General features: G+C 42.1%; 1 protein-coding gene across 3 annotated transcripts in view; it reads left to right on the forward strand.

Moving 5' to 3' along the window:
- Positions 1-2373: 2373 nt before the first annotated feature.
- rtkna (rhotekin a) overlaps positions 2374-26628 on the forward strand; it is a 55130-nt gene continuing 30875 nt past the window's right edge. For 2 of the 3 annotated variants that reach the window (XM_087849050.1, XM_087849051.1), the window contains exon 1: positions 2374-2801. In XM_087849050.1, the coding sequence (XP_087705176.1) occupies positions 2691-2801 (111 nt within the window). In that variant the 5' untranslated portion in view covers positions 2374-2690. Of the gene's footprint in view, positions 2802-17682; positions 19172-26628 lie in introns of those variants that run through there. The other variant, XM_087849052.1, reaches the window with a different exon arrangement.

Genomic DNA, 26628 nt, shown 5'->3' on the forward strand with positions numbered 1-26628 from the left:
GGTTGTAACAGCATGATTGTCTCATGGCTTTTTTTTTTTGTTTTGTTTTGTTGTTGTTTTTTATACCATGTGATCTTCCTCCAGCTGCTCCATAGCCATTGCTTGACAGAAGAGCCGTCTCTTTGTTTGTGTACTGGCTGTGGTCGGCATTTTATTGCCCACTGTGACTGCCAGTGTTTACTGCTGTATTTGATTCTCACTGCAGCAGTCTTTTTTTTCTTTTTTCTTTTTTTTTTGCCGTTTTGTGTGCATGTGCGGGGGCAAAAGAGAGAGAACAGGAGAAGAAAGAGGGACGGTAACAGGAGAAAATGTAGTTTGTGGGATTTACAAATAGAATATGCACTATAAATGAGGGGTGATAAACCAGACATATCTTTTCCCCACAGATGGGTCTAAAATCTGCCACGGCGAGGCTTGCACATAAGCCCATTGCTTGCCTGACTCTGCAGCAAACTGAGCTGCCCAAAGGGCTCAGTGGAGCCCAGTGAGGAGTTGAAAGGGGGTCAGACCTTGCTTGGGAAAGCACCGCTCCCCACTGTGACTGTCTACCCCCTACTGACCAGAACTACATGAGGCATGTAAACATAATCTGCATTTCACATAGATCCTTCTAGGAAACAGACAGACATCCAAGTGAGATCGCATTGCTGCATGAGTTACAGTGCCTTTAGCTATTTACCCAAGCTCCCAACATCAACAAACAACCTGCTTTTAGATAAGAGACTTTGGGGGATTTTTAGAGAAACGGGAGCTGTGCTAACCCCTTTTCCTTTTTCCACAAAGATAGAGCGCCAAACATTCACTGCAGTCAACATTACATCTTGAAAATAGTGGCACAAACACCATTAACACCAAACGCAACAAAATGTTTGTTGACACAGTTAAATATAAATTTGCACTATTAAGCAGAGCTGGTAAAACTCAGCTCTATGTGCTAAATCACAGATTTAAAGTGTCGGTGAGGGCTGTGTACAAACCTGAGTAAAGTGGCTGTGACAGAGAATTTGAAAAGCAGCGCTATTTACATATTTACATACAAAGAAGTGCCAGCAAACAATCACAGAATTAATATTTAAATATTGGCAGACAGACAGCTGTTTATGATTCAGACAGAAGTCAGCAAAACAAATAATCATTTTAAAAAACAGCAATATATGATACCAAGGTAATTACATATTATATATGAAAGTAGTTAAAATAAATAATAAGATCATTACAGCCAGCATTGACTCACACTGATTCCTGTCTAAGACTTTATTTTGCTGAACTGATTTCCAGCCTAGGCTTTTTAACTTTTGTGTGTCTTTTTTGCATAAAGGAGTATTTGAAATATGGGATTGCAGTAAATGGATAACTGACAAAGCCCAGACTTCTTTTTTGCCTTGAATGGTTGAAATATCACAAGTGAATTGCTCAATTGATCAAAGAAAGCAGATCTAGAAAAGAGTTTTTTGAATTTGAAGCATTCAGACAAGACGTGCAAAGTATCAGACATTTGTGCTGATGACCTGCAACAAACTCCAAGGGATGCGTATCTGATTTATTTTCTTATTTTCTTATGCTTTTGAACTGGATGAAGGCCTCTGTCTCTTTTCGTGGACGTGACCTCGGTGTCAGCGAGAAAGAGCCTCGATTACCTTCTGACCCAGAAGCTCCAGCACAGTCACAAATTATGATTCACGTTCTTGCTGGGTCGCCATGCTCTATTGCAGATGCTCATAAATAAAACGTCTTACCATGAAAGTAAAGTCCATACCCCTATCTTTACAGCCCCGTAAAGTGGCTACATTATTGATATTAGGGAAAAGAGAATTCCAGAGGAGCACATAATGACTGTCATAAACATTATGTTTAAAAAGGTCCTTATAGCCTCCTTTTATGAGTGGCTAAGAAAGCCTTCAGCTGCCAGCTAAAGCTGCCGATAAAAACGATTTTCATTGTCATCCCAGTGATGTGAACACGTGCAATTAATACAACTGGGAAACTTTAGCTTATTAAAATATATATGGAAATGGGATTAAGAATAGCAATGTGCTACACTTTGACAACAATGCCTAGGAAACACTGGAAAAGCAGACAAGGCTCTCAAAATAAAGGCTAATTGGACTTTTTTTCCCTTCTTATTTATTTATTTGCTTATATGTACTTTTAATGGTGCATGCTACACCTTAATGCTTAAATAGTTTGTGTTGTGAAAGAGTTTCCAAGTAATCGCTTCAGTGAAAAAGAAAAAAGAAAAGAAAAAGGGAAAAAGTGGGCCTGCAACAGGGTTTTCGAAGTGCAATAGTGAGTCTCTGCCATTCATCACCAGTAGAGGTCTCTGGATGCAGAGCAGGGCAAAGTTAGGTCTCAGTCAGCTGTACCACATGGGGTGTCACTGTGTCACTGCTGGACGCACTCGGGACAGTGCTGTGAAAACTGGGAAACTGCTGACAAGGAAGGCCCTTCAATCGCTCTTTTCCTGCCAGAAGACCTGCTTCAGCCTCTCACATCAGAAGGAGCGCCGGTATTTGGGGTGGTTGCTTAAATTTTTGTGGGCTTTTTTGTTTTTTATGCCAACCTGGTTCTTGTGCCTTTTGGTTGTTCGGCAGTTTTCGAAGCGGCTTCTTACGCTTTGCGCTCCATTCAAGTCGAACTAAAACGCTCCACACGGGGCTTGCCCTGACTGAAGTTGCCAGAAAGCAGAAACGATGTTTTGCCGAAATCAAACAGCGAGAGCCACGGTTGCTCGCGGCTCTGCCCTTGAAATGGAGATACGGCGGGGGAAGTTCAGAAAGAGCGTTTTCCTGGACACATCCCAGGTAGACTCTGATTCTCCGATTCTCTTATCGCAGCCGTCTCAAACACACATACACATACAGAGAGAAGAGAAATGTTCTGTTTACAACTTCGACTGATCTCACTCCCTCTACAAAGCAAAATATCTGGTAGACTTTTAATCTTGCTCCGAATGCGAGAGTGTAGCCTGCTTTGCTCGGCACACACACAAAAAAACTTAATTAAATTGCACAGGAGAGCTGCTGCTGCTGCTGCGCTCACGTCTTCAAATTAAACGTCTAATTGCAGCATTTCCAAACCGCTTTACCCGACTCTAAATAAAAACTAATAATGTACCCTCAGAGACTTTAACGTGTCTCTATGGTAACTTCCCCAGTTAGGTTGGCTTTAATATCCCCGAGAGGTTCAGCCTTGTATTGTGTAGTTTTGGTTATGATGCTTGAACCTTCAGATGCTTTTCTTTTTCTTTCATTAAATGTATTACATTATTAAATCATTACACATCTCTCTGACATTTTATCAGCAAACTTTCTCAAAGCAACTCACTTTTAATTATTTTTAAATGTTTCACTTTTGACTGCTGGGCAATACATCCTCAACAATAAGTTGGGAACTAGGTCAAAGCTGCAGTCCTGTGTTTTCCCCCCTCAGCTGTTTGTCACTGGATTAGAACTGCAATTCTTCCTGCATGTTTTCCCTCTTCCTGCTTACAAATCGCCCATGTCAGCATCTGCTTCATATTAGCCACTGTTTGTCAGTAAAGCAGGCAGGCTTAGAAGTGACTTCCAAACTTACCTCTAATTATTTTTACTCACGATCCACTTTAATAGTGTTTGGGTGGAAGTCTTGCCTCTGTGCACCTCTCTTTGCACTCCCTTCCATACATTCACACTTGCCCGTGAGCCCTCATTAGATTGCATGTTAATTTTAAACTGCTTTTAGTCAAAAGCACATTCTTGTTGTTTTTGCATCTGTTAAATTAAAAGTACGCTCACATATGAGATGTATCTGCAGTTCTGGAAGCTGATGATTGGGATTTTGTTTTGTCAGACAGGAGTAAGACAGAGGGATGTGTACGTGTGAAACAGTGTGTGTGAGCAAAGAGAGGGGGAGGCCCAGATGTAAGAGGATACATAAGGAATGTTAATGGTGCAATATAGCAAACGATCAAGGCAGGGTATTGATTTGCTCTCTCTTACATCCCTGAATCTCACTTGCTTTATAACCGTGTGCAGGCATAAACATTGTCAGGCAACTGTATGTTCACCTGTTGTTTATAATTCATGTCACAAGAAAACACTACTAACCCCTGGGAGGTGAGGCACACTCCATCGTATTGATCCGCAGTCAGATTTACTCGGATCCGGCATCTGAGGAGCCTGTATATATTATATCTGGCACACAGGCCCGCACAGGCCAGTTACACTCACTAGATGTGCAGCGGTGTTAATGTGGTTAAGTCTGTACAGCTTCACAGACAGGAGGCGATGATCTCATGTCTTGTCTGGTTTCTATCAGGTGGTGCGAGCTGAAGATCAGACATTAAATAAAAAAAGGAGCTTACAAATTGCATAAACAAACATTCTCAAAGGCACTGTTATAAGAGAGATGAGGAAATAGCACAGTCTTTTTAGTGTGCAGAGCAGGAGTTATTAACCTTATTACATAGTAATCATTAATTTGGCCAGTGGGCTTTAGTGAAGGTTAGTGTTTACCTATTTTTGTACTGTTTTGTCTATTCTTTTGGGAAATTAAACCAAAAACAGTTGAAGTACTGATAAGAAATGACTAGCAACACCAACCTCAAAGCTAGCTTCATAAATATTCCACCTCTAATTCTCATTACTTCCCCCGGGTCTCTGTATTAGTTATTTATCAGGGTAAAGACTTCCTTTCTTTTCACAACGACAACAATGATCACTTCCTTAACTCTGTAATCTGCTTTCCACTGGTTCTCATACAAGAGTAATTTGTGTCTCTGCCTTTGTTGTCAATGCTAATGATCCTCTTTCAGGAACTTGGGACCTTCCTCTGGCTCCCTGTGTTACGGGGCTCTCTCTGTGCCACCGTGGAGCCAATCTGCAGCATTTCAATGAAGCGCTGTGAAAGCACCCTGTTTTCACAGTGCCAGGGAGTATCACGTTTGTGCGAATGTGCCAGCCCTTGATTCTCTTATGTAAATGTGTGCGTGCGAAGGTGGCCTGTGTCGAATTTTTCCAAGTCAATGACATGTTATCAACAAATGAAACGCACACACCATTTATCAAATCCAGGCCCTTATATTGCATCAGATATACAGGAGTGCAATTATGAATTTGCATTGCATATTTTTTATCCTTTAAATGGCGTTAAAAAAACTCCAGTGGCAGACGTTGGCGATTTCCATAAATTGTTTAAGTAGTGCAATCAGTTATGCAAATAAAATATTCAAATGTTTAAAATATTGCCAGGCTCTGCTCGACATTTAGATATATTACATCCACGGCAAGCTTTTTTTTTATGCTGCTTGAATGTAATTAGAGTGTCTCTACATTATCGAAACATAAAGGTCCTGGCTGGCTGTCTTGCAGTGTTCTCTCTCTGCGTCTTCTGCGGCATAGAGCCGAGGCATTCTGCTGTTTTTTGTATCACAAATTGACAGGGTGATATGGCCACAAGCTGGAAGAGTGAGAAAGCGAACAAGTGATTTGTACAGATGTCCACACTGCAGCCGTCTCGTCAATCCTTTGCCTGCCTGCTCAGTGGGAGCGAAGAGCACATCTGCTTTCTCACTCTGATCCACAAGGCCACCAGTGTATCTGTACACAGTCTATACACACACAAAAACACAAACACACACACTGTCTCCATCCTCACCAACTCTGTTCTTTCAGCTGAAGCCAGCCAGGCATGCGGTGGGAGATCGGGATAGTGCAGTTATTATGGAGGTGGTGGTGGAATGTCCACTATTTCATTGCTCTGCCGTCGTGCAGTAATTCAAGGATGGACCACACTGGTCCACAGCGCTGTGGCTAATACCAGCTATAAAGGGCCAGGAAGTGGTTAGGTATACGCGATGGCGCGCCCATCCACCCACACTCTTTTCCCAGCCTGCAACAGTGTATGGCAAGGTCTGGGAGTGTGCCATTTCTGTTGGGAAAAAGCTTTAACAGTTTTGGGTTGTGGTTGGCTTTGGTGTCATGCTCTCCTCCACCCTGTGTAGCCGCAGGCTCTCTAAAGGAAGTATCCAAAGTGAACATAGTTGTGGCTTTAGTGAAAGTTTGGATACTGTCTTTGCTTATCATTTGGCCACCATAAAAAGAACACGTGAGTCAGCTAGAGAAAGGTTTATTTGTTTTGTTTAGTTTTTTCTCATTTATGACCTTCTATCAGTCGAAACTGTTGCACCTTGGTAATATTTGATCTACTTTGGAGTTACAAACCAGTATGTTTTCTCCAGATGTTTAAACGTGTGTTTTATAGTTCACAGAGGCAGCGGCCTCCAAGTGCCGCTTCTGGTGTTTCATGTGGCCTGGCAGAAAACTGTGACCTCTTTATGTAAGCATACATCTGCCTGAGAGCACACACGAAGGGAGAGAGGTCGTGTAGATGTTGTCGGGAAAAACACTTTTTGCCAACAAAGACAAAGCACCCCAAGCTGTGCACCCGTTGAGTGAAGACTCACTTTGAAGGAATGCTGAAAGTCTCACATTCAAGGCAGGCCTGTGTACCAAAACAAAACAAAAAAACAATTGGCTTATTGCGCTGCACTGTAGCCAAAAACTAAACACTGTTCTGGGGCGTGAAATGCCTGGGAAGGGACTCAGAGGCCTGAGCTTTCTGAAGACTGGATGCACTCCGCTTTCCTGAATTCTTGAATAACTGCTTGAAGACTGCCCTACATAGAGATATGTGCGCGCGTGTGTGTGTGTGCGTGCATGCGCGTGTGTGTTTCACGTGTGTACCCTCAGGGCTTTCTCGCATTTTTAACACTGCAGGGGTACAGGAGAGATGCCAGGGAAAAGTTTAGCCATTGTGAAACCTCTCTTCTTAAACAAAGCTTCGCCACTGGAGCTGTCTGCTGGGAGACTTTCTGGGTTTGATGTTTTAACCAGTAAATGTTTAACTTTTCTTTTCTTTTTTTTAATGGCTACGTCATTGCGGAGGACTTTTCCCACGCAGCAAATTAAAATTGTTTGATCTCGGTTTCGTCGAGCCTTGGGTAAAATTCAACCAATGGCCTGCCATTGTTCCCCGTGATAATGGCTGGACTGTTTGCCTAATGTGTTTGGTGATAGTGAGGATAAAAGCTTTATTCTTCAAATAAAGTATTAAATAGATTCTAACTTCTTTCACTGTTGAACTCAACCCACGCGCCAATTTCTATTATTTTCATGCAGCAAGGCAAGGTTATGCTGAGGTTTATTATTTAACACAACGATCTGTTGTTTGGCACGAAAACTCACATCAACAATTCTTAATGTCTTAATAGTGATTTGAGTCTAATTTATTCATTTACTCAGTGAGTGAGCTATTCAAAGAAACAGCTGACAGTCACCTCGTAGTCTAGGTGTGTCTACAAAAGCCCTTAAGCTCTTGTATTGACAGTATAATATAAACTAAATTGCCATTGCAACACTGACTCAGTTGTTTGAATTTCATCATTGCTGTGAGTCTTTACATTTGCCAAGGGGAAAAATATTGTGTTACATATAAAACAAAATGTACAGTACAGCTGTTTTTGGGGGTTTCTGTGACCCACACACATGCACACATCATTAGACTCAGAGATACAGAATGTCCTTGTGTGCTGGCAGCACTTTCCTCACAGCCTTATCTTATCTATAAGGCCCATTGGGTGGATAAAACTTTTAATGCTTGGGTTGCAGAGATGGTTAGTCTCATGATGGTAAAAGATAAAACTACATTTCAGGGTTATTGTGGGGACTTTTCATTTTTAGGCAATCAGTGTTAGCGCACTACTTTCTTACCCTCTATTGTGGCTTTACAGTATTCTAGTTCAGTGATCTACTTCCAGCTTCTTGCTGCTGTTAATGGAAAGTTAGGCTGCCTTTGTGTAAGGACATAAGTGTTCTGATCTTGCTGTGTGGTTAGTGTCTCTATTTGGCAGCTGGTGTCAGGGTGCAGTTTAACAGCTGAGGGTCTGCTGCTTCTTATGTTGCAAGTAAACCCCACCCAAACACTGATATGCACTTTTGCACTTTAAAGGGCTTTGTTGTGAACAAGGCGACAAGACCGATAGCAGAACAGGCGTGTAAAATATACATATAGGCACATAGAGGAAGTGAGTCACACTTACAGCCAGTATCTAGTTCACACATGTCTGTGCATTGTGAAGTCCCTGCCTACCGTACCAACAAGTATTATGAATGAAAGCTTATGTTTTAAACTTGCTGTTAGTCACTCATGTGATCATTCGGTCGTCCCCTGCCTCATACGCATACACAGACACACACATACAGACAGTGACTAAGCACCAGTGTCTCTCTGAGTAAGGTCCATTGCATATTCTCCTTTGTTCACCCAGCATACGCTGTCCTGTGTAAGGCTGTCACTGGCAGTGATTCGGTTAACAGACAGACAGAGAGCTAAGTATTGGAGGCTTAATCACTGGATACTTTCCCACTCTCCCAGATGGGAAACTTCCTCCATGCATCATCAGAGCTGTCTCACTCAGTTACTACCTCAGTTAGTGAGGTGGATAAAGCTTTTGAGTCAGAGTAACCCAGACCTGTTGCCATACAAGTCCCTTCTTGTCTCCATCCTCCTGTAATATTGGGAAAGAGGGTAATGTTACAATGGAAGGATTTGTGTTCATCCGTTGTTGTGAACTAAGCTCACGTATACAGTATGAATGGCTGCGACATGGCATTAAAGAAATATGAAATGAACTAGAATAGGCTCTGAATAAGGTAGTAGAACAGCGCTGTGTGATTTCCTCTGGATTGTATGACAGAAATGGTAAATTTAATGGAATGTAGAGCAGGTAAACCCTTTGTTCTGTATCCGTTTGCCAGTCCTTGTTCTTCTAATTCTATCATTCCTAACACCTTCTTTCTCCCAAGAGCCATATTATGTGGGCCACTCCACTGCTTTCGGGCTCAGATCCCCTGATGAAACAGGGAAATGGGTTCATTTTGACACATACTTCAGGGCTAACCCACTTTACTGATCCAGATTCTTTACTTCTGGACAGCCACAGACGATTTGGTTTATGTTCCTTTAGTCTCTGTTTTTTAAATTAAAAGAAAAAAAAGTTTTATTATTCACCCAACCTGTTCAGCCAAGCTCAAACACACTACACAACATCATTTGACTGTCTTATGTTAGAAGTATCTTCTTCCTTCTAACACAAGACCCCCACTGAGTACAGCTTTGTTAAACATTGACAAAAAGGCACACATGCACACCCAAATTCCAACGTGCGGTATCATTTACAGTCCGAGGCACTTGTCGTCAGCCCCTTTTATTACTGAGGGCTTAGAAACATGAGCGGCTTTGTCTCCATGAAGAAAAATGCCATTCTCTGACAAACATGCTGTGCTTGAAATAGAAATCTTTGTAGATGTTGGCGTTTGTATGTCGCGCTTGGAATTTGGGTTTATGAAATTACAAAACCCCCGAGGTTTGAGGTTTCCTACATCTTGTATGGCCCTAGAAGCCAAAGAGGGCAACAGTGAGGGAAAGAAAAACTCGCTTTGCACGCTGTGTGGGTTCATTGCAACATTTCATATTCTAACTTTAGCCTGTAACTTCACCAGGGACAAGTCATTAACCTTCAATTCCACACATTCAGTAAGGCTGAAGGATATGGGGCATGTCTATGTCAGCCCACTGTGCTACACCTTTTTCTACAGCTCTTTCTGTTCTGGTCTTGTCTTTCATTTCTTTTTCTGCACAAAGAGGCTTATAACCACCTAACATTAATATGAAATAGATAGAGTCTGGGCCTCTCTTTTATACAGGGGAACGCACAGTGAAAGGAATCAGTACTGAGAAATGTTCAGAGGGGCAAGCGGGTGTGTTGTGCATGCCCGTTCCTGCACTGATCCAGGCTATTGTTTTCATTTTGTGTAATCTCACTGAGATACAAAGTGATGTGTTCAATTAAATGACCGACTGCACCCTACAGTGAACAGCATGTAATAACCGATAAACTGTGGATGTTTCAGATGTAGGTATTGTGTTGCTCTTTGTACCAAATAATTTAGTGCGGCGTTGGTTCTGAATTCACAGCCGCATCTTAAATTTGTTGCAGCGCAGCCTAATGGCGAGTTCTCTGAATGCTACCGTGGAGAGGAGAGGGCAAAGGGGGCACAAGCGCCAGCGATGTTCTCTGTTTTGTTGATGCCAAGCAGGTGTTTGACTTTATGAGAGCAGATGGTTGTACTATGCATGTCTGCTTTCCCAGCATGCTGCACAGTCTACAAGTCCCTGCCAGCATGCCTGCGTCTTAATGTGTGTGTTTACTGGGCCCAGTGGCAGACGGTGCACTGTCACATATTGTAGTAAGGTTGGGTTTTTTGCTGATGTCTCAGCACTTATTTTCTGTGGTCTGTCCCTGTGTTTTTTTCGTTATTGCCTACCTCAAGGAACGAAAGCGATCATTGTAGGTGTTCACTCATGCGGATTTTTGATGTTTAATTATGCATGCCGTCAGATATGAATGATACTCTGAATACCTTTGTGACTATACCATCAAATGTGAGCCGCATTTCGATATGAAAAAGCACTTGTAGTGTCAATCATATTGCCAAAAAGATATTAGGTAGAGCAGATCGAATGCCAGTTTGCATCGTTTGACAGCAGTAAAATAGGATGGCCAATCAGGGCTTCAAAATGTCATAACAGCACAAAGGAAAAATCTGTCAAAAACTGCCTTAAAGGTATTTCACAGCATGCAGCCATCTGATACACCTTTATAGTAGTGTTCGCGGTTTTGTTGGACTTTTCTTGTACGTCACACTGAAATACACTGCAATCAATCAATCTTGTGATTAATTGTCTAGCCAGAAAAATGAACTTTTCTGCTAATTACAGCTTCACAGATGCTATGATGTGCTGTTTTATGTTTCATAGTTAATTTAAGAAAATCAATTGGAGGCATTGTTTGAACAAAAGGGTAATTTGAAGAAGGCACTTAGAGTTTGAAGAATTCTTATGGAAGATTCTACTACAATGCTCAAAAAAACAGTCAGTTCATGGATATTGATCTGGTCAGTTAAGTAGCAGAGGGGGTTGTTAATCAGTTTCAGCTGCTTTGGTGTTATTGCAGTTAGGTGAAGTAGAACAACAATAGGGCAATCCCCAAAGCAGGAATTGTTTTACAGGTCAAGATTACTGCCATTTGTTCTTACCTCATCTTTTCATTTGACGAGTGTCAGTGTCGCTACTTGTAGCATAAGGTGATACCTGGACCCTACAGAGGTTGCACACAATCCTCTAGGACAGAACATCAACATTTGTCATTGCCAGACGGTTTGCTGTGTCTCCCAGCACAATCTAAGAGCATGGAGGAGATTCCAGGAGAGACGGCAGTTGTTCTAGGAGAACTGGACAGGGCCGTAGAAGGTCTTTAACCCATCGGCGTGACTGGTGTCTGCTCCTTTGTGCCAGAAGGACCAGCCAGAGCTACAAAATAACCTTCAGCAGGCTACTGGTATGAATGTCTCTGACCAGACAAACATACTTCATGTGGGTGGCCTGAGGACTTTCTCTGTGCTCAATGCCTGGCACCGTGGAGCTCGATTGGCATTTGCCATAGAATACCATAATTGGCAGGTCCATCTCCGACCTCCTGTGCTTTTCACAGATGAGAGCAGATTTATCCTGAGCATATGTAGCAAATGTGAAAGGGCGTGGAGAAGCTGTGGAGAAAGCATCATGTCCAGCATATTTTTCTACTTAGATTTCCGGCATGTCTTTAAATTCCGTGAGTTGAATGAACCTTTCCCTCAAATTATGTGACATCCTTTTCTTCTTAAAACATAACCCAGTTCATATCAGTATAGCTATCCGGCATGATTGTTTTCCCCATTGAGATCGGATGTGCTTCTAAACAGTGTATTTGCTGAAGTTAGATATGTTAAATGAATGCTTCACTAACTGAAGAAAAAACGCAGTACAAAATCACCGATGTGTATAAAAAAAATTAAACCCAACATGTTGTTGGTTTTACATAAAGGGCACATTATGCATTATTATCTTTCTGTGCCTGTGTCCAAACTCAACCCTCTCTACATAATTCCCCCAAGTACAATGAGCCAGCCAGTCAGAAAACCTAAGAAATGCTAGTGGCTGCAAGATAAATAGTTTGCACGGTGTCATGTGAATATAAAAGAAACATTTTTATCAAGAAGTTAATTCCAGTGCTGAAGATTATTTTTTGAATATTCTGAATCGAGGGGAGGATTTATAAACAACGAAGACCTTCAGTTTGTACAAGGTAATGCTGCCTTTCCATGCCTTTTTGATTAAAATGCCACATTAGGTCCTCTCCCTCCTCGTTCCAAGCTGGCAAAAGTATTAAACCTAGCATAAAGATGCAGTGTTTGTTTGATTTGTAGTTTCCTGAATGTCTCCTCTGCAGGTGTTTAGTCTTGTATTGTTTGTGCAGATGTTTCAATTAGTGGCTCTTGCTTTGGATTTTACCCACAAACAAACAGTGCCTTGGCATTAATCAGTGATAAAAATAAGTTTTATAGTCCAGCGGGCATGACCTCATGCCTAATAAAACTACAGATTTTCAACCTTTTGTTTTTAAAATCTTACTGTTTATATTTGGAAACATTGTTCTCTTTACTTCTTTTTCTTTTATGAACTTCTCGTGTCTGTGAAAGTCATCTTTGTCACGTCTGGTTTTAGTTGCAAACAAACAGGAGCTTTTTTACATCCTTTTCCCTTTTTTTTTTTTTGTTGTTCTTGTTTTGGTTTTTTTTACTTCCCCAGATTAGAGGCTTTTAAGTGCACCACACAGACATCAAAGCTTTTTCACTTCAGGCTGTGTGTAACCATTATTTCTCTGTGAAGTACTCTGTAACTTGCACTGTTAAACGGTGTTTCCCTCAGTGGCACATCTTGCTGTTGCAGCTGCTCAATCTGCAGGGGGAGCCATTGTTCCATTTCACGTTGCACAGCTGCTGAGCCACATCTTTCTCCTTCCCTTCACAATTTTAAATGTTCACTTTATATTCATGTTACGGTCATGAATACTAATTTTAGAAAATCATTCACATTTAAAAAAAAAAAAAACAACATAAATGAATTGCCATGGTGTACACATCCTCCCTGAGCCACACACATGTCCTTGTATATTGCACAGCCTGCACCCCTGAGGCAAGAAATCAATTGAGATGAATTTCCTAACGAGAGAGTTCCTCTTTCACTGAGATGCCTGGTCCTTCAGAGTGATGAGATGCTGCAGTCTCCTGTGACCAGCTGAGCTAGCGTTCCTGAAAGTCAGCAATGATCCTGGGGAGCAGCCAAACTGCCGCTGAACTGCTGAACTGTCTCTATAGTCGTCTGTATTAGAGTCTGTTTTTCTTTCACAGCTATCAGTAAAATGGGTGATACTGAGAAATAAGATCAGCCCTCCAACTAAGCACTTAAAACACTCCCCGGCCTACTACCCTGACTTAGGCAGCCTCCTCGCCCAGATCTTGTATGCTAACCCATGGGTTCGGGTGAAGGCATCCATTACAGTATGGGATTTCCAATGAAAGAAGAATGCCTGTTGCGTGATTTGCAGCCGGATGTCTGACTTTTCATCTTCAACATCCCCTTGCCTAACCTTAAAGTAGAAGCTCCATCATTTGGACAGATTTCTTATTAAGTGTATCACACTTCAAGCCGATACACCTAATAACAAGCTAGGCTGTTGTTGCGATTTACAATGTCATTACACCATCTCTGCGCCTGAGTTATGATTCTGTGGCTGTCGCCGCAGGTTTTTCATGCTCTGTAACTGAGAACTGACCTCTGGAGGGGGTTTCCTTATGAAATGTCTGGTTTCACAGCTCATCACGCACGGCTCTCATCATGTTGAGCAGCGTCTGCCTTAAACTACCCTAACACTGCCAAGTAATTGAAGTCTTGTGATATTCCAGTCTGTTGAGTCAGATTTTCTGTTTCTGTGCGCCTGTTCTTACTTTGATCAGAGCATTTTTTTTCCCTCACTGCGTGCAATCACAAAATATTTTTATTGTGTCTTTATGTAAAACAAAAAAAACCTTCCCCTTTTGTGACTTTTTGTGTTAAATGTTGGTGTACAGCGGCTGATTTGGTGGTCTGGGAGGTCTTTTTTTTTCTGCGTGACCAAAAATCTAGTTGAACGTGTGAAAAACGTCTGTAACAATCCCGTTTCATTTTAATGACAGTATTTGCGAGCATGATCAAAGGCACTTGTCTAAATTTGGAGACCATTTTTGTTACAACTTGTTTATATCTATTTATGTCTAGATGTGCATTTGTGTATGTAAGCGTGGGTTGCTGTCTGTGTCCCTGTGTGTAATTTAAGCGAGTGGGAGTCGTGGTGGAGTTCAGATTTCAGATTTGGTTTTGATGATAGTCAGACTGCTTTGTTGTGGTTTGGGGCACGGCTGCCTGAGGCCCTCGTGTGGTTCCCTGCCCTGTTCTGCCGCCACACTGTGCCTCCGACCAAAGACAGCATTTAACTTTTTACACATATCGATTTACATAAAGAAATCATTTCAGTTACTCATTAATGCTGATTAGAAGTTTAACATTACATTTGTTTGAAAATCACCAGTATGATTATTTTCTCTACACTCTTTTTTTTTTTAATCTCCCTAATATTATTTTATATTTATGGATTTCTGGTCTAAACAATAGGAATACTCTGTGTTCAGATTTGTGGGATCTTCCGATGATGTTTTATTACAACATGTTTTTCTGCTTTTTGACATTTGAAAACATTTGATTAAGGATAGTTACTGAATTTTGGAAAATGTGGCATTGTTGCTATTTAACAGAATCTCCCTTTGGACTCCAAGTGAAATTATTTGAGCAATCAGGCTTAACTGGTAAATCTGTTGATTAAAAACCTGTCTGATACACAGAATGCTACGTTTCCTGTGCCTGTAGTTTCCAAATTACTGTCGCAGAGAGGAAAGCATGCTAACATGCCATATTTGCTGATAATTTTGACCCAATGATGCAAAAGCAAAAGTGAAGGGACAGTGAAGGTGATAAAATTGAAAAATTGTTTTGTTTTTTTAAGCAAAAATGTGCATGAAAGTCTAAAATAAGGGTAAAAGGTCACTCCTGGGTGAAACCTGGGTGTTTTGAATTGTGCCACCAAACCCAGCCTTTTCTGTCATTTATGCATGTGAAAGGTTTTTAAAGATTAAAACAATAATAAATCTGTCTTTAAGCCAAAGTACCTTTTTTTCCAACCTACATGCACACTGCCGTTTTGCATTGTTATGTTTTTCTAACATAACAAAGTGTCTCCACCATGTCTGTCCTACACAATAACATCAACCTCTTGTTTCTTTTCTTTCTCGCTAAATTGAAAAGCACCTCTGAATTCAGATTTACAGATGGGTGTCATGTTAAAGTGGAGAAAAAGACTTGTCCAAGTTGCACAGTTAAATTCTAAAAGAACAGCCCCACCATTGTTGTTTCGGCTAGATTCATGTATGCTAACCCAAGCAGCTGTGTCCTGACAGTTTCTGTATATTATACAGCCAAGCGCCCAATAAAACCAGTTTGTGTTACATGTTGATGTCTCTCTTCTGTCAGACAGCCGAACAAGTAAAAAACAGTGGCTGAACCATGCCCATTAAAACAGCTGTTAACTAGCTCTCACCTACTGCCATTTTCCAAGCTGCTGCTCTTTTATTCTAAATCCTGATTTGAATCCTGTTTGCCAAGTCACCACTCACTAAAGTTAAAAACAACAGCTGTGCTGTGGTTTTGACTATATTTACACAATACGTTGGAAGCGAGAGAATCTTTCATTCAGGTCTGTTTCCTCTGTGGTCATCTGAACGTGCTGCTGCTGCGCTCTGTCACTCACAGACGTGAAGCTGAACGGACCGTGGCCAGCAGCACTTCTGCTGGAATTAGAACTACAGACAGTGAAACAGCCTGTTTGGAGCAGAGCTAAAATCGGGTTTATTATAGGCCTGGCAGAATGAAGGATCTGTCTGGTATCCTGAGCTGAAACTTGAAGTGCACATTGTGGAGATATGTGGGGCATAAAGCAGGTATAACAGCTTATCATCCACCCATCTTTCGGAATTGTTTTTCCAACGTGAGGTAAGATGCTGGGCACATTCTGGACAGGCTGCTGGTCCATCACAGGGCACAGGGCAGGTATAATATTTCCTGTTTAATGTTGTTTGGCAGAGCACTACCAGGTCACTCTGTGCTTTGACTCCAGTGTGTTTTCCTCCAGCCGATTAGGTGTACAGACAGGAAGTTTTCCATATTCCTCCACACTTCCTTTCAGGAACAACAGAGGCACCGGGTATTGTCTTTAGAGAGGTTCAACCCTCTCTGATTCTATTATGCAAGGTTCAGTGTGTGTGTGTGTGTGTGTGTGTGTCTTCTCTGTTTTCATTAAACCTCAGAGTTGGTGAGGGATTAACTGGTTGTGTAATACATTGGCTCCCTCATAGCAGCCAATTAGCACATCTGGCCCTGCTTCAGTCAGAAGAACAGTCACTGCTAATCCAGCAGTCAATCAGTTAACCGCCATTTAACATCGCAAAATCGGTCAGGCCCAAAGGTGTCAGGCTTCTACACATCCCTCTAATCAGCTGTCTCTGGCTAGCTGAGTTTGCCCTATTCTCAGTGGCTTCGGGCCAAGATGCAGTGTTTGAGCTGGTTAAACCGCCTGTCAGTGTGCCCTGTCATTGAGATAATAGCTGTTTTCTGTCTGTTTTTGTTCAGCCTCTAGGCATTTGTCATAATATGTAAGTCTTTGTGGTTTACTGCATGGAGATTTACCTGTAGCCAGTTCTGCCTCAGAGAACTGCTGCTGTTGTAATGGAGCTTAAGGACAAACTAAATAGATTAAGTGATATTGGAATAGTTTATATATTTTATATTGATTTTATCTTTTGTTGTTTGTTCATTCATTGAAAAAAAACATATAAAGATAAGATAAGCTGACTTATTAAGTTTGTTTCAGCACAGATTAGTACAGTAGTACAGAGTTCAGCATATTTCTGAGGTCTTGTTGGATTAACATTTTTCCATTTCAGCAGCATGCCAGGTCACCTTTCACAGAGGATCGGCTGCATGTGATTTTAGATTCTGAGTGATTTATGTATCCAGTCAGACGCACACACGCTCACACAAAGAGATGCCAAAAAGCACCTCTTTGCATTTTAACTCAACTATTTCTTTTTCCATCCCCGGAACAATAAATCTCCTGTCTTACTGCATATGTTGGTATCTGCAGCAGATTAGCCGGCTGATTTGAACTCTAAGGGTGGAGGCTTTTCTTGGGGAAATGACCTGGCTTACTGCTGGCGCCCCTGGCTCTGCTCTTTTGAGGTGAAAGGGCTTAATCAGCGCTTTTGTTTTCACTGTTTGCATGTGTTCACAAGTTTAGGAGACATGCTCCAGGGTGATGGAGTTCCATATGGACATGTGTGTAGAGAAGAGTCATCCCAAATATCTTGTAAAACTGAGGAATGTGGTGGGAAAACATCCTGTCACTATGTCGTGTAACTTTGTTTTAAGGGGTGATCTGACTAATGATGAATCCTTTCTGGTGACCTCTGACTCACCTCAGTGTTAAAGAGCAGAAGAATTTGTGTCCTTTTAATTAATGTGTCCGAGTGAGTAAGTAGCCTGCAACGTAACGCCGGTTTCCTGTTGAGGGGTCGGCTTGTGTGTGGTTTGCTCAGCACAAGGAAGGATACACGCATCACAACAGCGCAGGCATGAGAATAGCGCACTGGAGAGGAGACCGGGGTGACTTTTGTTTTTTCTTCTACGCCGTATTTTGTGTGGAGCAGATTCCGATTGACTGTAAACAGTTTTTCCCAGGCATAAACGCAACCATCAGGAGAATTTGTGGCTGAAAGTCACATGGAGTGAAACTTTGGGATTCTCTCTGTTGAGAACACAGGAAACTGCAGCCAGCTGTGATCTTTGGAAAGGAGACCGACTTCTGGTGTGGAAAGAAGCGTTTTATTTTCAAAGTAGGGAATGTTCTCGCTTTGATAAGGACCCCCCACACCAAAAACAAAAAAATGACTTGAATAACCAAAAATATTTGTTGGATATTTTAAGAATTTTCTGGAGAGTTAACAGTTTTCCACTGATACATGAAAGGTTTGCGCAGTCTGTTTTCAAAGCAGGTCTTTTTGAACTGTGCTCACGCATGTGACCCTGATCTATGTATATTGAGTGACTCTTTTGGGATACGTGATATTTTTTAAAAAAGTTAATCGTACAAAATCAGTCAAATATGAGTATTTCCACTGTTTAAATGTTTCCTGAAGCACCTCCTTTTCAATTAAGCCGATTTTCTGTGATATTTCGGTGTACATTCCCACTCTTACTCCACTCTGACACTGATATAATTCTCCATTTATTATCAGGCTATTAAGATGAACAAAGCTCTCCGCCCCGCTGTGCTTGCGTGCTGGTGCGGTATTTGCTTTATGTTTGTTTAAAAGGGCGTGAGTTCTGCTGTGGCAGTCTCTCTCTCTCTCTTCTCCGTTTCTTATTTTTTAAGAGTTATTATCAAGACCAGAGGCGCGTCGTAGGGGTTAATTTAGCGCCGAGTTGGGCAGCGTGAGGGCGCACACAGTGGAGTAGTTGTGCCTATCATTCCCGCAGAGGCGATGCCCTTTTGTGGAAAGGTCTCTTGTCAAAGAGGACAGACGGCGTTCACAGTCGGGACACAGAGACACAAAGAGAACAACTGCATTTTAAAAGCCTCCATTCTTTTCCAGCTGCCGCTGGGTGTTGACTGTGGGTGTTTGAGAGGATCGTTGTCGCCGGGAGAGAAAAAGTACAGAAGAAGAATACGCGCCGTGAACGAGTTGGGGGAATTTTATGAACAGGGTTGCTACAGTGCAGTCGATGCTGTCATCCACTCCACCTCTTGTCTGCTTTCCCGGTCCTACTAGGCTTGTTTTGGATGCGGAGAGGAACTTTTACGCGTTGTTTTACGCACTGATTTCTTTCTTAATCATTGACGACTGAACAGGACACTGCCATAATGAACTCCGTGTCCCCGGTTCCTGCGGGGTAGGGGTCTGAACTCGACAACTTCAAAAAGAAGTCAATCTTTTCGTTACCTGCCTAAAGGATGCCAGTTGATAAGTACGCAAACATGGAGGAAAAACTGTGGATACTGGAAGATCTCAATATGATGTACATTCGTCAGATTGCGCTCAGTTTGCAGGTAAAAGAGCAGATTTAATTTTGTTATTGGCAATCGCCTCTGTCTGACTTTTGCAAGCATGTTTTATGTTTGTTGTTGGCACTGCTGTGTCTAGTTTACAGCATTTCAAAGTTGGGTATGTTAGCGAAAGTGTTTTGTTTTGTTTTTTTTTGTTTTTTTAAAATTAATGATCAACTGTGAGCACAACCAGTTTGGCCAATAAATGAAATCCTACTTTCAAATATGTGCTCCCCAAAGTACAGTGCATCCTCTGTCTGCAGTCCGCAGCTGTTGCAAAGTTTACAGAGGGGTTGTTTGAGGAAACAAGTTGCACTGACGCTGGTGCGGGCTCTTCTTTTTACAGATGGCAAAGCTCTCACTGACAGCAAACAGAAAACAACACTGCATGCCATCCATCTCTCCCTCAGTGTCTCCCCTCCTAACTGGGGTTCACACACAGTCCACAGCTGCACATGTGGGCCTCACAAGTCCCTGTGGGAGTGTGCATGCATGTCTGCATGTGAGAGAGAGTGTGCTATTGTGCTCCGAGTAAGACTGAGAAGGGAATCAATCCATGTGTAATTTGACAAAAGCTTTATTGAACATGCACTATCTAGCCTCCTTCCTTTTGCAAATCACCACTGTCTTTGTTCCTCTTTCCTTTTTGGAGGAAATACCTGAAGAACGAGTGCTTCATTCAATAGAGTTAAAAGGCAGAAGAGACATATGGCCATTGGAAATTTACAGGAATGTCAAAGAGATATTCTAATATACTTTCTTTTCTGTCTGCATAAGCTGAAAAAAATATTGCCTGTCTGTGCTGCAGCTGTGTCAGAGGTTTCAAAAGCAGAGAGTTTGTTTCTCACCCTGTCAACAAAACTCTAGTCCAAAAAGTCTTACACTGTGTGACATGGAAGCAATATAAGAGGTGATATTACTCATGCTGTGTTGTACCTGCAAGCATTTGGCATTGTTTTTGAATTTGAAGTGTTTCTTTGTTTGTGTACCTGTGCCAAGTGCCACAGAGCATGCCAGGTGTCTGGCTTTTCATCACATAAGGGGAGAAGCTATGAAGTCATGGAGACTGCTGCCAGCTCCAGGTTAAGTGCAGCCTGGTATATTCTTTTTTTCTAGGATTCTTTGGTTTTTCTGACTCTTGAACTGTCTTTGAATGTATCATTCAATTTGCTCAAGAATATCTTCATAGTATGTGTGCCTAAAAATAGCTACACAAGTTCTTAATGACAACGTGATCAAACACTAATCAGGGTGTTAGTTGCTGCTACAGAGGCTCTTTTGACGAAGAATGCTGTTTACTGCTTGGACATAGACCAGAAAATGGTGCGTTGTCTGAGTATTAAATCTAAGGCATTACTGTGGAATGTAGATAACGAGGAGTTTCTGTCTCAAGATCCTTGTGCTTGTAAGCATTGAGCCGTCTCGGTTCCAGTTTAATTTTTGTAAATCCAATTACAAGGGTAGACGTGTGCAATAACAAGATGATGGCCTCTAATTCAGTCATGTGGGAAAGTTTTTTTGTTGCTTCCCCTGCTTCACAGGGAGTTCAAAGGTGAAGTGTCAGCTGCAGAGAGGCTTTACTCTGCATTAACCTGTGGGAATTTCAGTGTGGTGGATGGCCTTGCTCCATACTTTTGACTGGTAAACACTCAGTTGTTTGCTCAAATGCTCATTCATTCACCCGCCCCCCTGCCACAATTTCTTCTGTGCCTGGGTGGTTTTATGAGACAAGGATTCTTTGACTGAGCGGCGCTGCATGGCCCACACTGACTGCAATTTCAGCTAGCTATGGATATTTTTTGCTCCAGGGTCTTTCATAAGTGTCCTTTAGGATCATCGGAGCTTGCAGTTATTACATGTGAGCCCTTTTCTCCTCCACGTGATTTTCTTTTCCCCCTGCGGCAACATAACTTATATGTACAACATATCTGAGGGATGTAGAGGTAGTCCTTCTTTGTTATAGATCTTCTTCACTGATTATTTCAGAAGTGAAGAGAGCATTTCAAAAGAAAAAATTAAGGAGATTGCACATAGGTATACTGAGGCGCTGAGGCATTATTCAAGCATTTATAATTGTAGCGTTAGGAGGGAGGAAGGAACATTTATTTTCAAGCTCAGTAGGATGCAACATGTCTCCTCTTCATGTTTTAACAAGTCTGTTAGAGTAGCTGTTGCTACATTTGTGGTTCAGATGTTTTCAATATTCTGTCTCTTTTATGAGGCCGTACCATAGTTGTGGTAGTTTCTTCTTTAGCTCTATATACATGTTAAAAGCATTTGTGTTGCAGGATGCAGGATTTACCCCAAAGGAGACATAGCTGATAGGAAAACAGGAAATGGTCATGAGTAATTATTGTTTCCCACCAGGAGAGACAACATGATGTCATCGAATCCATTGACATTACTAGTCATATATCCCCCATACTAAGCCGGATATAACTTTTTTTTTTCTTATTTACTTCATACTGATTGCTAGTTTCTGGTCTACTTCTTCTTCTGAGTTGCAGCGTTAAATGGTGACATTTGCAACTATGAACTATTCCGTGTTTGTTGTCTTCCTGCTGCTTTTCATGCCGGTGATGTCGTCTCATTAAAGAATAATGAGATTCTCTTTTTCTGGATTCTGCCACAGTTGTTAGATGTGTTGATATGATGACCCAGCATCATTTGCTGAACATGCGGAGAGCACAAACTGGAAGCGTAGACAAGTAAAGTCAAAAACAGCTGCTGAAGAGCAGCAGTGACTTTAGTCATGCAGTCATGGTTAGTCATCTCTAACCCCGGCTAACTGTGAGCTCATATTGGGGGTGGTGGGGGGTCATGTGGGAGTTTCTCTCTGCCTTACCCGGGAGTCGTATTCGACTGGTCACACGCTCCCAAAATCTAAACTTAGCTGAGGCCGTGCCTCAGATATTTTTACAGATTCTGGACTCTGCCATAAATATCCATCGACTCATATTTACGTCTCTTCGTCTGTTCATCTGTCCCCTTGTGTGCATGTTGTCATGTGCTTGAGAACATGCTTCAGTTATATAACCACACACACAGACACACAAAGTGTTCGCTCCGGTAGCAGAAATTTCTTAGCTCCGAGCCCTTTAGACCCCACCAATGCCATTTCTAAATGGAGGCGGTGTTGGAGGGGCAAAGGCCAGACTGATAGCAGTTAATCCGTATCTGCCTTGGGACAGTAAACCAGTATCTTGGGCCCTGTAACTGGAGGGTTTGATGCGCCAATGATGAATGTGTAGCAAGAGCAAAGGTTAATCTTTTTTTCTTTTTTTTGTGCAGATTTAGTCATTCCACTGGCATCCCTAGACTATAGTTTTTGCTATTTAATGTTTTTTTTGTTGTTATTCTCCTTCATCTTGTTCTTGTGTTTCTGATCTATATTCATTTTCACCATAAACTTAATCACTATATGTTTCATTCATCCTTTTGTCTAATGAATTTCAGCATTCAAGCCCACCATACCCCTCTAATGAAGCACCTAGTGAGTAGATGAAATCTGCATGCGCGTGCATCTGTAGGTGTGCACGTGTGTTGGTTCAGCCAGGAGGCTCTTTAAGTAGCCTGCGTTACAGCAGACACAAGTGGAACCTATGCTAAAGCTAACAGCACTTGTTCACTTTTGATACGGGATACACAAGTCAAGTCTCAGCCAAAACACATTCCTCTGCAACAGACCACTTGATTGCGCTCCACTGCTTGCTGTGTGTGTATCTTTGTGCTTCTAAGAATGTGTGTAAGTAAATATTTGCAAAGAGTAATGATCCACTACTGTGAGCTATTTAATCTTTTATTTAATTAGAGGCCTTTGGTTTAATGCCCTGGATTTCAGTGTCAGTGTAAGTTGTTATTTAGCTGTTTTCATTTGATCTGAATTAAGATGAAAGGTGTTGAAGCGATTTTCTGCGGTTGTGCTACAACCTAAAATGGGTGGAAATAGCCGCACTTATTTACTTATAATAATCATGTATATGTGTTTTAGCCTGATCGCTGTGTGTTTTTGACTTCTGTGCCATGGATTACTACAGTACCTTCCAGTTCTTTCAGTGCTGTATGCCAAAAGCAAGCACAGTGTGTAGGAGCTAGAGGAGAAAGGGGGCTTTGTATCACATCACACGCACACCCATTTCTTCCTACCGAGCCCTCTTCTTTCTTGGAACAGCACATCTAGCTCCTTACTCACGGCCATCCAGCTAACGTCAATCCTGCTGACTGCAGTCCAAATCAGGTGGCTCCCCTCCTCACGCTTGCACCCCAACACTCCCTGTCCCCCATGGTTATTACCACAGTGCTGTGTACCTCAGTCCTCACCCCAGGCATCGCCCATTTAGCGGTTAGTAGGAACAGAACAGGTCTGAATAGGCGCTCTGTGCGAGCAGGAACCAGTTAGATGCTGGAGCCTGAGCCAACTTCCTTTGAAAAACAGCAGGCGTGAGCCAGGAGAGTGAGAAGCAGAAAACAACATGCCAAAAGGTGTTGTTATTGGAACATCGACCTGCCTCCCTGCATCTTTCAAGCCTGCCTCATTTTGTCATTTACTTTCCTATCCCTGCTATTTGTCTCCGAAGCTATTTGATAGCCTCACTCTGTCTGCGCAACCGTCTCAGCTTTTGTCGCTTTGTTTTCCCCCCACGTTGTGTTTTATCTAACCCTCAAGCATCACCTTCCTTTAATCCTCCAAAGAAAATTGGAGCTTCTTGAACTTACCACTACAGGCACGATTCAAGCCTGCGGACTGGATTTGAATCTCTGCTTGACGTTTTGTGCATTCAAGCTCACAAGTCAGTGTCAAGCGTAGATATTTAAAATGGTGTGTTCCATTTGTAAAATGTGAAATTAAAAACATCTGAGCTTGCCGGGGCTGGTGGCGCAGGCTGGTTATCAGATGGTGGGAGCACACGTTGTGTTAAAAAAGAATATTTGGTTGTGTGTTTAATTAAGCCTGTAGATGTTGCTTTTGTGTTTGCATCCATATGGATACAATTTAAGCTTGCGAGACGAAGTCTGCATGGTGTTCATTATTGTGTGGAAGTTTATGAGTCTTGCAGACCTTTTATTTTATGTCTTTGATGAGGTTTATGTACTGTATGTGTGGGATCTTTGCCGTGTGGATGATTGTGTTCAGTTTATTTATCTCCATCGTGTGCATCGCTGTTTTTTGATCTTTGATTGTCTTAAAATTGCTTGCATGCAATAGGAGCTCCATCAAACAGGTGGAAGCTTAAAGTGATGGAGAACAAGTACGAACAGTTACCCCCATTAAACCAATCCATTACCCAGTGTGAATTCCCCTGCAGAAAGCATGACTAGCATCACTAATATACAACCCTTAAAGATGTCTCTTCAGGAGCAGCATGAGTTTGTGTCCCTGTGTTTCTACAGCAGTCCAAAGTGCCTAATTGAATCACTACTAACTGCAGGATGCTTTGCCACTGAGTTGCAGCATGCATCTGAAGCGGCGTCACTGGTGGGTGTCTGTGTTTGGCAGGTGGAACAACTCTGTCAGCATTTGCAGAGCTGCTGTCTGACCATCTGACAGTTCTGTCTTCATCAAGGACAAGAGGGATCTGTTTAACACTCTGATTTTCACATCATCTGTGAGACCTAGTATAATAGATGGTGGCTTGGCTGCTTTATTGTTAATGTTTGACTCATACACATGTAAAATGACAGAAAGCAACCTGGCCTGCTTGTGTTTTACGCAGCTTGTCTCGGTTCTGTGGGTAGACGATGAATGGCCCTGCTGTAAAGGGAAACCTAAAGGCACAGGGGAATTCCAGGGTTTGGAGGCGGGTCACAGCAGAAGCTGGGGCTTAAGACTGAGGTAGATCTGAGGGCCAAGGCTGCTGAATGGGGCCTCTTGTTGTGGTAGAGGGGTGTTGATTGGCATGGCGGAACTCTATGCCTCCCCCAGCCACGTCCCACACAAACTCTACTAGATCCAAAAAAAAGCACAGTGTCTCATCATGATGAGCTCACTGGAAGAAACTCTCCAGCTAGATGATGTCATGCTACTGTTTTGTAGTTGAGGTCAAAAGCTCAGGGTGACAATAGGAGGGTTATGTGTGTTGGATGGGTGTATATACTCCTGCTGGATGAATTTGACTGGAGCTGTTGTTCTAAAATCTTTGGTTTTAATCTCTTTCCTTCCTGCTTATACGTACACATATGCATACAGTTGTGATCAAAGCTTTACATCCGCTCATCGTGGGCATGAATATCATGGTAATTTGGGGCTTTTAATGATTTCTTTCAACCATTCTTGTTCTAGGGTGAATGATTGCACAGCATACATTTTTAATGACTTTAAACCAAAATTGGGTGCACAAAGTTGGATTTATTTGGGATTTTCTCTAATCTGCACAGGGTGAATCTTCACTAATATTTTGTTAAATGTCACTTAGCACGTCACACCTCGACCAGATGCTTTTGGTAGCCATCAGCAAGCTTCTGGCTTCTTTATGGCTGGATATTTATTATCACTGAATATATTTCACTGTTCTTGGCAGAATTTGTATAGTTGGTTTTCTGGCATAGACCCGGCCTTTTAGTATAGTCCACAAGTTTTCAGTACATTTGCGGTCAGGGCTTTGGGAAGGCCTTTCCAGTAGCTTAATGTCAGCCTGCTTTATCCATTCCAGAACTACCTTTGATGTGTGTTTTGGATCATTCACCTGTTGGAACACCCAATTGTGTCCAAATTTCAATCATCTAGCTTTTGATTTGAAGTGAAGTTTAAGAATTTGGAGATGGTTCTCCTTGATCATTATCCCATGCACTTTGTGCAATGTACCAGTACTACTGGCAGCAAAACAGCCCCAGAGCATGATGCTACCACCACCATGCTTGACACCGTACCGTACCGTGGTACACTACAAATGCAGGCCATTTACCATTTACAGTGTTCCTCTTAGTCAATTGCGATGTTAAACTCACTTCACTGTGGACAGTGACACTGATGTCACAGGGACGGCTTTGGTCACCAACTGTGAGGACATCAGCTGTGTGTGTTGTTATAGGCAGGTAATGAGTTTCCATATGTCACAATATTGTTTCCAATTTTATCTTCTTTAGGAGATGAAAAGGTTAATCTAGCTTATCCTCACCAGGACTAAGAAGGTGGAGAGGGATTCTTATTGGCTCTGTAGAGGAGCTTGTCTCAGTATGATTGGCTGAGACAGATAGTTAACTCTGCCGAAGACCCCGCCTAAACCACTCTTATCTGAAGCACTGTGTCATGGGTCAGCACGTCCCCATGCACAGACGGCCACTGGGTTATTACACAACTACACGAGTCAGTTCACTGAGGCACTATTTTAGGCCTATAACAACACACACAGCTGATGTCCTCACAGTTGGTGACCAAAGCTGTGAAATCCATGAAGATTGACAGTGAGTGTATATATAACTGAATGTGATCACTGTTGATGCAACTTGCATAATATTCCAGG

The sequence above is a fragment of the Neolamprologus brichardi genome, chromosome 12 (genome assembly GCF_056152115.1).
Source record: "Neolamprologus brichardi isolate AB-2024 chromosome 12, ASM5615211v1, whole genome shotgun sequence".
Lineage (NCBI taxonomy): Eukaryota > Metazoa > Chordata > Actinopteri > Cichliformes > Cichlidae > Neolamprologus > Neolamprologus brichardi.